The sequence below is a fragment of the Miscanthus floridulus genome, chromosome 12 (genome assembly GCF_019320115.1).
Source record: "Miscanthus floridulus cultivar M001 chromosome 12, ASM1932011v1, whole genome shotgun sequence".
Lineage (NCBI taxonomy): Eukaryota > Viridiplantae > Streptophyta > Magnoliopsida > Poales > Poaceae > Miscanthus > Miscanthus floridulus.
In genome coordinates this window covers 14,279,093-14,291,431 of record NC_089591.1, presented here as the reverse complement: position 1 = coordinate 14,291,431, position 12,339 = coordinate 14,279,093, and the positions used below count along the sequence as shown (strand labels likewise).

Sequence of the window (12,339 nt, the reverse complement as noted above, 5' to 3'; positions counted from 1 at the left end):
TTGATTGTAGAGTCGTTTGTATGTTGTAATAAACATATGAGTTTAATTATTTAGGTTTGAGGATGCCTTTTCTTATGCTATCGTAGGAGACCTATCTAGATGACATGTTTTTGCTTCTGTGTACTCTGTTGTTGTAGTGTAGTGTGGTAATTCTCCAGAGGATTGTCGTGTTTTCTTCTGGGGTGTTACATAGTTGGAGTGCTCTTGATTAAGTGGCTTGTTGCGGCACCCATGTTTAGGCTCTATACGGTGCAAAGGTAAGAAAAAACCAAATATGACTTAGCTTAGTATTCATGTGGGTTACAAGGACCATTTTGTTGGCTTTTATCCAATCTAACCCATTAACTTCACGCTATGATAAATGGCACAAAACTTATGTTCAAGCCCACAATATACCTTCCGTATGTAGTTGGCTTGAATTTCAATTCTTTTAACTCCTTTGTATGGTTGCCATCAATTATTCAAAAGTGGGGACTGAAAGCATAGATGCCCCTATTTGGATTTTGGTAATTAATATAGCAACACCTGTGAAATAGCATCTATGTGAGACACGAAGGTAAAAGCTTAGTCCACATGAAGGTGCGGACAAGAAAAAAAGGAACGAAAGCCTAACTAAGCACATGTAGCAAAGTCGAGACACCTAGGCTCAAAATGGACAACATAAGAAAATCAGTCCATGCTCATAATGGACCACATAATTGCAAGAAAAGTTTAACCACATATTAAAAATTGATTGGAGATGGACTCATCCTAAGTAGGTGGCTATTGTACATAGCTTTTGTGAGGTTGAGAAAGGTGAAAGAAAATCTATATGCTCCCATGGTTTTGTAGCTAAGAGGTGACAAAAGGAAATAGAGAGTGAGGAACGATAGACCAAAGGAGATTTTTTTTCTCTTTAAGATTATATAGGAATGGATATAGATAGATATTTAAAATTGGATATGAGCCCAGCGATATCCGTCTTTATCTAAGTTGATTGATTGCATCCCTTGTAAACTTGTTGGGCTGCACAGTGGAGATGGGTTATGAGTTCTACAATGTTCACACCTAGAACCATAGCCTTTCATATTCTACATATGGGCCACTTTATTTAATCCTACATCTTGTTTAGCCAACTCTACTTTGGGCTTGATTTTGCACAACTCCATGACAAGGGATTTTCTTTTCTCTTGGTACAACCAAAAAAAAAAGGTAGCTAGCACGCGATACCCAATATGGCCTTTGACAATTGAAACGCCATACATAGTCCCTCAGCAAAGCGAGCAATTGTCATAACTACTTTCTTAACACGTACACCTTTCTTCATTGCTTTATTGTTTGCTTCCAACAAGTAAGCCGATCAAAGGAGAAAAAACAACAATGGAAAAGTCAGACAGGAATCTCTATCTAACCAAGCTGTGTGTAGTGTACAGCACAACCTGGACACGTATATAGAGCTTTGCTCTGGAATCATCACTTGTGTCCACAAGCCACCACAAATGGTACATTGTTAGCCGCGACAGATGGATGGTATACATAGTTAATGAGGAATATTTTGACTGTTGAGCAGAAGCACCTGTATGTAAGCCGTCAGTCTTCTGTATGACTGCAAGTGATATCTTCTTGGCTTCTCTTTATATCTCCATTCATTCCCACTGTCCTCTGCATGCAGTAGCAATTAAGCTGGTACCTGCAAGGTATATATGTCAATCCTGTAGAATTTGCTAATTGTTTCACTACTCTTTCATGTCTGCAATTTGTTTCTCCTCCTTTCAATCTGGTTTGTATCAGTCACTTCCTTTTCGAATACAATGGTTTGGCATAAATTTCGATTGTTCATTCATCCCAATTGTGTGACTCATGTCATGAAATTCTAATTGTCCGGTGGTTAACACTTTGAGCAGCATAATTTTCATTATTCTTCGCCTCATTTTGCTCCTGAAATTGCACCGGTATATGACTTCATAAAATGGTTTAGCTATGTACAAATTCATTTTAGCAGCTCTTCATCAACAAGAGATAAAATGCTTACAAAAAATATATTTTTCTGCTATATGTATCTTTATGCAAATCAGAGACAAAATTCCATGGAACCTCTTGATCGCTTTCGTAATAAGAAGAAAAAGACATGGCTACACTCCCAATAGGTCATTCCAGAAGTTTAAAAGATATACAAGTTAGCAAGTACCTTATTCTCTACCGTCCACAAACTGTGTAATTTGACCAAACTAGATTTGGACATGCACTATATATGTCCAGCAGACAAACAGTCCATAGAACTTAGAATGTTCCGGATTTATTCTACTGCATAGTCTATATATATCTGAACAAGTCCCCATATGTGCATATATTAAGTAGTAGCAAGTCTGCAGGTTCTTGCAATTAAATTGACACTTGCAAGAACACGTACATGCAGGTTATTGCTTTGCTAACATCGAGTAGTAGGTGAAAGAACCAGTGATTGCCTAGCCAATTTGATCGTTGCGGAAATGGCACACGATCACAAGGTGCTCGACGCGCTGGACGCAGCAAAGACACAGTGGTACCACTTCACGGCGGTGGTGATCGCCGGCATGGGCTTCTTCACCGACGCCTACGACCTCTTCTCCATCTCGCTCGTCACCAAGCTCCTCGGCCGCATCTACTACTTCAACCCCAACTCCAAGACCCCCGGCTCCCTCCCGCCCAACGTCTCTGCCGCCGTCAATGGCGTGGCGTTCTGCGGTACGCTCGCCGGCCAGCTCTTCTTCGGCTGGCTGGGCGACAAGATGGGCCGCAAGAAGGTGTACGGCATGACGCTGATGCTCATGGTCGTCTGCTGCCTCGCGTCCGGCCTCTCGTTCGGGTCCACGCCCAAGGGCGTCATGGCCACGCTCTGCTTCTTCCGCTTCTGGCTCGGCTTCGGCATCGGCGGCGACTACCCACTGTCTGCGACCATCATGTCCGAGTACGCCAACAAGCGGACGCGCGGCGCGTTCATCGCCGCCGTCTTCGCCATGCAGGGCTTCGGAAACCTCACCGGTGGCATCGTCGCCATCGTCGTCTCGGCGGCGTTCAAGGCTCGCTTCGACGCGCCGGCGTACAGGGACGACCCCGCCGGTTCCACGGTGCCGCAGGCCGACTACGCGTGGCGCATCGTCCTCATGTTCGGCGCCATCCCGGCGCTGCTCACCTACTACTGGCGCATGAAGATGCCCGAGACGGCGCGGTACACCGCGCTAGTCGCCAAGAACGCCAAGCAGGCGACGTCTGACATGGCGCGTGTGCTCAACGTCGAGCTCGCCGAGGAACAGCAGAAGGCGAAGGCGGAGGAAGCGCTCGAGCGGCGCCCCGAGGAGTACGGGCTCTTCTCCCGGCAGTTTGCCAAGCGGCACGGCCTGCACCTGCTGGGCACGACGGTGTGCTGGTTCACACTGGACATCGCCTTTTACTCGCAGAACCTGTTCCAGAAGGACATCTACGCCGCCGTGAACTGGCTGCCCAGGGCGGACACCATGAACGCCCTAGAGGAGATGTTCAAGATCTCCCGCGCGCAGACGCTCGTCGCGCTGTGCGGCACCATCCCGGGCTACTGGTTCACCGTCTTCTTCATTGACATCATCGGCCGCTTCGCCATCCAGCTCGGCGGCTTCTTCTTCATGACGGCGTTCATGCTCGGCCTCGCCATCCCGTACCACCACTGGACCACGCCAGGGCACCACGTCGGCTTCGTCGTCATGTACGCGTTCACCTTCTTCTTCGCCAACTTCGGTCCAAACTCCACCACCTTCGTCGTGGCGGCAGAGATCTTCCCAGCAAGGCTGCGGTCCACCTGCCACGGCATCTCTTCAGCTGCAGGGAAGTCTGGCGCTATTGTCGGGTCATTCGGGTTCCTGTACGCGGCGCAGAGCACGGATCCCACCAAGACAGACGCAGGGTACCCGCCGGGCATCGGAGTGCGCAACTCGCTGTTCATGCTCGCCGGATGCAATGTCATCGGCTTCCTGTTCACGTTCCTGGTGCCGGAGTCCAAGGGGAAGTCGCTGGAGGAGCTCTCCGGCGAGAACAAGGACGAGGAGGCAGCAGCACCTGGCCAGAGTAACCAGCAGCAGACCGTGCCGACAGATTTGAGTGAATAAACGACAAACAGTACAGTCCTACTTGTCATACTAGTTGTCAATGTCTTGTACTTCCGTAGAGCTTTGCTTCAGGACAAACTATTATATTGAACTGGCATGTTTGTAAAAAGGAACGAGCACATTTCTGGCTACAAAATGATGAGACCCAACAAACGTAAGACGACTACATTCTCATCTTATGCTTCGGTGCACAGTACACAGCGGTTTTCTTATGCTACGAAACCACATTTTCCCATTTCGTTTGCATTACCAAGGAACCGACAATGGCCGAAGGGGTAAAAGAATCAAGGTGAACGGACTACAACTTGCAAGTCTCACCGCAAATCAAGCAACAAAAACAGAGATGATAAGGGATTAATGGTGATAGCAAATATCGCAGATTGCCCAAGTAAATGGAATGTCATTGAATAAATTTTAAATCCCAAATCTAGGTTTGAACAAAACAAGGATTAAACTCCAGGGTCTACAGCCATTGGCTTCAGGTAAGTGCCATGTACCACCTATAGTATAAATTCCCACATGTATGTTGATGATGGGAAGGTGACCAGCTGCTAGTCTTGGGAGGGTGTGGTTAAATGACAACCACTTGCCCTGGTGCTGCTACCTGCTTTTTTCCTAAGGAGGAAAAAGGCAGCCATGTCTTAGGTGTCCAGTGCTGTTTTCTTGCAGATTGGGCACAGATTTTTTATAACCAGCCATTGTTTGATGCATGCGGTGTGAAAGTCATGACCACAATCCAGTCTGCCCAAGTCCTCGTCTTCCACATAGTCTTCCTGCAATGTTCAAGGTCAACAATGTTCAGTAATGCCAATGAACTACCACTGATATGTGGAATTAAATGAGTAGAATCAATAATAATACTGAGCCAAAACAATAAACCCGTTCTAAGCAAGAGCAGCAAATAAAACAAGAGATGCTCCCCGAAACAATTATTATATTTACGCCTGAACTTTGACGAGGGCATTGGAGCCACAGACAACTAAAAGACACGATGCAACATGCAACCACACATCATCAAAGTAACAATTAAAAAGACAAGACACTCAACACACAGCAGGGACCACCTCCCAGGATTAATCATGTGGTTTTCACAGTACTTGGACATCCACTACACCACAATCTTACATCATACCTTACTAGAACCACCAGTTAAAATAATGCAATGGATGAATCATTATGTCAGAATATAGCATCTGATCTCTAAAATAAATTCCTATCAAACAAATCTATGCAAGCAATTTAAGAGAACACGATGTTCTCAAATTACCTGGCAAATACAGCATGGTTCAACACCTGTTGGAGGATCTTCCAATGATATTAAGGCATATTTCCATTGTTTCATGTTACTCATAATCTTTTCTTCAGTAAGTCCTGTGTTTACGTACCCAATGCGTTCACCTAGTGCCAGCAATTCCTGGGAAACAGAGAAAATTGAAGTAGCCAAACACACATGCAGTCACACCATGTGTGATGCCACAGGAACCAGTTTTAAAACTCAAATCCAGTACCAATTATATACTTCCTACTACAAGCAAAAATTCAGTTCTGAACATGAAGTTAAGGCAGTTTAAACCACATCATACAATTTAATCTGACTCCATGCTGAAACAACATTTTGAGGATATATGGTACGAGATATCTTGTTCACTGGAAAAATGACTTAATTCAAACAAAATTAGTAGCCAAATATGCCAGGATTTAAAATATCCTCCCCCCAATGTCCCCACAGACTACGATTTAAGGTTCTGGGACAAAATTATGATCAAGAGAAATGGTGATACCTCATAGGACATATTATCCACATCAAGCCTCATCTCCCGATGTCTATCAATCAAATTAGCTCGCCTCATAATAAGCGACCGATCAATGAGAAGCAAATCCTGTACAAAAATAATACTGTTAATTAACATGGTACATCACAAATCAATCACAATGGTACATCTATTTGAAAACAGATCAATTTGTACCATCACTGTCTAGATAATACTTTATTTACTCCAATCTATAAACATGCTGATATAAGAGCTAGATAATAAATTATTGTTATATCCTGGAAATAGTTCTGACAAAATTATTAAGCATTGGATATATTACATCATTGGAGCGCTACAGATGTAAACATAACAAAACTAGCACAAACAGTTTGACCTCAAGTTGCAGAAACTGGAACATGTGGCAGTGAAGGGCAAGGAAAATGCATAGCACAAAGTTCTATAAAGAAAGCTTTTAGTACAGACTTTCTTTCTCATTGGTAAAATAAATTGGATCTTTGAATCTTATTACCTGGCACCATATATGCACTGATAAATGTTTGCAATTTACTGCCAACATTGTTAATTGTAGCCAAATAACTAGCGACCTATTGTACAGAAAGTTGCACACTAATCTATCTTATTGGATGAAGTAGTTGAGGAAGTTTCCATGCAACATTTTATGGAAAAACAGCCCAGAATAGCTGCTTAACAACGATCTCTAATTTCTCTTTTGACAGTTAGTCATATGGAACACGCTATTACTCGTCTATGTATCCATTCCACTCTGATTCATCCAGGGAAGTAGTAGTACATGCAGTGTTGCAGACGTGCATTCAATGGCCAATGCGCACCTCCCACACCACGTGAGGCTAGGCCTCCAAATGTTCCCAAAGGTGTACTAGCGTATGAGCATGAGTGGTGTGCGTGTGCTGTGTGTAAACAATATATCATCACATTCAGAGGAGTTCAACTCTCTAATAGACTAATTTCAGGTGACTCAGTCATGTATGCAAAGGACACAGAATGTTACACCTGGCGCGCTATAACAATATGCAAAACAGAAGTAAATCTGACCTCCAATCGTGCATTTCTCCCCTGACGAATCTGATCAAAAACATTGCGGATCTGTGTGCGAAAACAGGAAACATTCAAATTCAAAATATGGCAGGTAAAGCTAGTAGCACATTAATCAAAAAGAACAATTATTAAAACCCATTAAATCACAGATATTTAAGACCAAATGTGATGTCCAGTGCTAATTTAGGGAGCAGATCATTGGTTGCCATAGTGGACACAACTAGTATGGGTATTAATGAAAATAATGAATACACTGTTATGGAGCATGATATGATACCAACAAATGTTAATTTCAACACTGGCATTGGGAATTGCATGAAAATGTGTTCAAAGATGCATATATAGCCAAAAAAAATGGCATTCAGCAGTGTACATCAACATAAAAGCATTCAACTTGGATGAAATCAGCTGGAGTACTTTCATGGCATGATAACATCTCAATCAGTAGAAAACTTGGATGAAATCAACTGGAGTTTTTTCATGGCCGAAATATGAAAAGAATTAAATATCTCCAATCATTTCCACGGGACATGATGATGATATAACATAATGAAATTATCATAAGTACTAATGAAGCCATCAGTTCAATGAAATGATTCAAGGGTAGTTACCTCTGACATTGGCCTGCCTCCTTCCCTTGAAGCTATGGTCTGCATAAAAGACTGAAGGTCCAAGTAACCAGAGCTCTGCCTGTCTATGGAGGAATGACCAGGCCTTAAGGACTGCTGCTGATGGGCACGAGAGCTTGAACCTGGCTGATGACTCCTAATCTCTTGTGATGTGGATGAAGTTCCACGGTGCTGCAATGCGATGCTTGAAGTTCTAGAATGAGAAACACCAGCAGAAATTAAGGACCTCCTGGACACATCAGATGAACCTCTTAAAGTTGTACTTGGCTGAGATACATTGAACCCAGGGACTTGTTGAGCTCCAACATTAACAGCAGGTCTAAGCATGGAACTAGAGCTGGATCCAGAATTTTGCTGGTCACTTCTGCTTCCAGATGTAGATAATAAATTTGTTGAATCAGCTGTAAACAAAGAAGAACCTAACAAAAGGGGCTCAGGATAATCGCTTCCCAATAAGCTTGTAGTGGGATCTTGTGAAGCAGGTATCGGTATTGTAGAACCAGAAGAAGTGGAAGAATTCCCAATTCTTGATCCAAAACTAACATTTGATGAGGGACGGTGAAGATTTTGTGAAAATTGAGTAACAGCAGGCACATGAGGTCGACTATGAGACCCAGAAGAAGAGCTCACTTGTCTAGGTTGCACTGGAATAAATGATGCCTGCTGCTGTGTAGACTGATAAGCTGAGCACCTGAAACTCCCCTCAGGTAATAGACTGGGCAGCGATTGATCATAATCGCTAGTGTTTATTCGCATCCGTGTATTTCGCACGAATTCATTTACATTTGGATCACCATATGAAGAATAGTGATCAGACAAAGTAGAGCTTGCAGCAATATTAGTACTCTGGTTTAGCTGTTCCACAGGAGGATATGGAACACTAAAATTTGTTGCGGTGGGCATAGCCAAACTTTCACGGGTGCTCGGTGGAGGTAGCAGAGTACTATTATTCTGGTGACGATTGCGTGAGCTACCATTTGCAGAAGACTCTGCATGACATCCATCAAGATACTTTCTCTTAAAGGCTGGATGATGACTGTCTTGGCCTGCTGCACCATCAAAACTTTCTGCATTCCGTGAAGAACTTCCTATAGCATCCGAAGAAACTCCATGATGCAGAATACGCTCAGTTATGAAAGAGCCCCTGTGGGCTGTGACAGTATTTGCTCTTGATTGTCCATTACCATGTACAAGATCAACATCATCAGAGCCAAATTGATCAGCCTGATTAATGTTGAGGTCTATGTTTAGGTTGTGTGAAGGCAATGAACTAGTGCCTTCATGCCTCCTCCTGTCTATACTTAAGGGGCCTCCAATCGACAGAGATGAGGCAAGATGCTCCCTTTTTGCCTGGAAAAAGTTTTCATGATCAACTAAGCAGCCCATTGAGCTAGATCCAGCTGGTTCCCACAAGCTCAAGCTTGTATTTTGCTGACCAATCAGGCTTCCACTTGGCATTCCCACCTCATGACCATTGAGCAAATAGTGTGGGTAGTCCTCATGCTCTAATGCATTTGGGAGTAAAATCTGTTCATCCACGTTAGAGTTGTTGGGAAGTAAATTCTGCTGATCCATGACAGGGTTGCTAGAACTAGAACCAAGCTGGCAAGTCTCTGAGGAAGACAGCATGGTGATCCTATTATGTTGCATCAAGGATTTAGTGTATCCCTTGGCAGTCAATTGATTTCAATAAAAACAAGTCATGACCCAAAAATGGCAATGCTTTACAACACCAAGTATGTAACCCTGGCAAATACGACAAAAGCAACCTGGCAAATACGACAAAAGGATAGATTTGGTAAGTAGAAAGCATTGCAATTCACCATATATCAAAATAAGCAAAAGCAAACTGAAATAAATTAAGTCCGAACTTAACAGCTGCATCATTGGGGAATCCTTAAAACATTAAGATGGAATATTAAGCAAACATCAGAGTACACGTAATCAGAGTTACGTTTGCAGTTTATACTCAAACAGAAATAATAATGCGGGGTGTCAGAGAAATAATGTAGGCAGCCAATGATATACATACCTCAAGTACAACAACAATACATTATTAGACAACTGGCGGAAACCGCTGGAAACTGTGGCGGCCAACTGAAGAATACTAGAAACTGCTTCCGTATATTCTGGCAAATAAAAACATCGCAAGTCAAATACCTTTTTTCAGAAACAACATAAACAGAGAATATCACAACCTATAACGTCTGAAAGCAGCATAATATGCAAATGACTACCCAAAAGAATAGGGTTAGCAGCTTTAACACCAAACAGTGTGTTCTGCACGAACGTACAGATCATTTGATAAGTATCTAACCCTATTGCAGAGAAGTACTGTTAAACAGGTTGTTCACTGATGGGAAATTTCTCAAGCCAATGGCTATCGATTTCGTGGCGGACTAAACATTTGCACGAAATATGAGCGACGATAATGCTACCGAATTCCAATCCATGCAAGTACTCCAGCTCTGCACATCCATTTGACGATAAAACTCTCATTTCTACTCCATTCCGCCCAGGATAAGTGACGTTTTCACCACGAAATCGTAATCCTAACCGCAAATGAGCTCGAATCGACGAAATTCCCCGTCCGAGAGTCGAGGAGTTCCGCAGGAAAAACACCACCAGATCCGCCCCCCAAAATCCCCCACAGATCTCAGCCGCCACGCCCCAGCACGGCCCCATCCACCCTCATCCCCCGGACCTCCGGCCCACGAGCTCAACCCTATCCACCCACCGGCCGACCTACCCGACGCCAGGCAACAGGAAGAAAAAGCCAGGACCAGGAGGAAGAAGGCGAGAAACGTACGGAAGCAGCGCCGCCCGGGCCTCGATCGGCGTCCCCCGCGAGCAGTGGGCCCCGATCGGCGTCGATCGGGGGCGAGGAAGGGAGGGGGCAGCCCGGCGCCGCTTGCTGCTTTGTCCCCTTCCGACCGCGCCCGGCGTGCTCGAATGTATCGAGGAGGAGAGAAGGGAGGTGGAGACGAGGAAGAAAATGAGAGGGGGTTGCGGCGTTTTTTGGGGGAGTCCAGTTCCAGACAGGGGTGGGTGGGGGGTGGAAAGGGTGGAAAGTGGGCGACGCAGGGCAGCGGAACCCACGAAAAGAAAAGAGAGAGATAATCGACGCGGGCGGGTCTTGACCGTTGGATGCGCCGCATCCACGGGTGTGGCTGCCTGGATGGAGGAGGGTGAAAACGTCCGCAAGGCGTGATTTAAAACTGCCTGTCATAAATGTCTGTTGGTGCTGGCGCTGGCCACTGGATTTTGGGGTCTTCTCTAGGTGCCCGCAATTTATTAGGGACAGAGGTAGATGTCATTCTTTATATATAAAGAAAATCCGGTAGATGCTCGTTGGATTTGGACTTAGCATTTGGATGCCGAAAATTTTGACAAAACGATACGAAAGTATTTTCGTTGTTATTTGATAATTAGTGTCTAATTATAGTCTAATTAGCCTTAAAAGATTCGTCTCGTGGATTTCGTCTAAACTATGTAATTAGTTTTATTTTTTATTTATATTTAATGTTTCATGCATGCGTCCAAAGATTCGATGTGACAGGGAATCTTAAAAAATTTAGCGTTTTGGAGGGAAACTAAACAGGCCCTTGGTCATCACGGCGAGTAGCCCAGCCCAACCCATTTATGCTTGGCCTTAGAGTCCTAGACTCCTAATAAGTTGCACATTTTATCTATTTTATCTTATATAAGATTGGAAGTGAAACTCCACTAGACAAGTGTATTCTCTTTAGCTTATTACATAAAAAATTAATTAAGGAGAAGTTTGCATGTTCTAGGGATTTATATAACAAGTTGGGAGGCGTTTATGAGCAATTCATACTTATATATAATATATAAATATAATAGAATAAGGAGACGTTTCCGAGTTTGAGGGACTTAAATAATGAGCTGGAAAATGTTTCGAGTTTTATGGACTTATATAATAAGTTGGAAGATGATTCGCTAGCTCTTAAATTTAACATTAATATTCTCCTACTTTTAATAGAGGCCGAAACAAAAGGATGGAACTTTGGCAGTGCTTCAATACCCAAGAAGTCGAAACATAAAACCCTCATGAAATTTAGTGGTCACTAGACGTGGCAACACCTATAAAGAGTAAATTGTTGTCGTAGCAATACTAATGTAATTTTAGGAATGGCAGCTGAATTTACAGCGAAGGCTAAAAACAAAAATATGCCCACTACCACTAGCAACAATTCATATATTTAATTCACAATACAAAAATTTAGAAATAGCATGACACACTTTGATCAATAGTAATGCATAGCATAACCAATGGAAAAAATTTGAACATCCATCCTCCTTAACAGGGCTTCATATTAGTTTGTGTTAATTGCATTTATACAAATTTTATCATATTTTGAATCCTTGATAAAATGTGATCAATTATCAAGGAACAAACATGCGAACAAATATTTTCTTTATCACTGAGTTTCCTTGAATTGGTTGGAAGGCCATGCCCAACAAGGTCTAACAAGAAGAACATAAGAAGGGCATCAAAGTGACAAACTTCATTACTATTGCATTGATCAAATCATATTAATGCTAATAAGGTTACTGCTATTGTATTGTGGCATGCACATTAAATCAAATTAGTTCCATATAAGATTCTTTTGCGACCTAGCATATTGTATATTCATGGAGATACATTGAAAACTCAACCATATGAAGTGCCCACAATTCATAGCACAAGCATATGTAATCAATAATAATTGTCTTTTAGGACCTAAGAAACATAATATGGTGGTTGTATCTTATATTGTT

At 43.0% G+C, this 12,339-nt stretch overlaps 2 protein-coding genes across 2 annotated transcripts; one reads left to right on the top strand and one right to left on the bottom strand.

Moving 5' to 3' along the window:
- Window positions 1-2,102: 2,102 nt before the first annotated feature.
- LOC136496939 (probable inorganic phosphate transporter 1-5) lies at window positions 2,103-4,306 on the top strand. Its single transcript, XM_066492718.1, has one exon. The coding sequence runs from the start codon at window positions 2,469-2,471 to the stop codon at window positions 4,095-4,097; it is 1,629 nt and encodes a 542-aa protein (XP_066348815.1). The 5' UTR covers window positions 2,103-2,468; the 3' UTR covers window positions 4,098-4,306.
- Window positions 4,307-4,455: 149 nt separating this feature from the next.
- Window positions 4,456-10,583, bottom strand: LOC136496938 (probable E3 ubiquitin-protein ligase HIP1). Its single transcript, XM_066492717.1, has 7 exons — window positions 10,367-10,583; window positions 9,590-9,686; window positions 7,540-9,326; window positions 6,926-6,976; window positions 5,879-5,977; window positions 5,365-5,511; window positions 4,456-4,870 (listed from the first exon to the last, which is right to left on the bottom strand). Exons 3-7 carry the CDS (start codon window positions 9,205-9,207, stop codon window positions 4,739-4,741), a joined length of 2,097 nt encoding a protein of 698 aa, XP_066348814.1. The 5' UTR covers window positions 9,208-9,326; window positions 9,590-9,686; window positions 10,367-10,583; the 3' UTR covers window positions 4,456-4,738.
- Window positions 10,584-12,339: the final 1,756 nt, after the last annotated feature.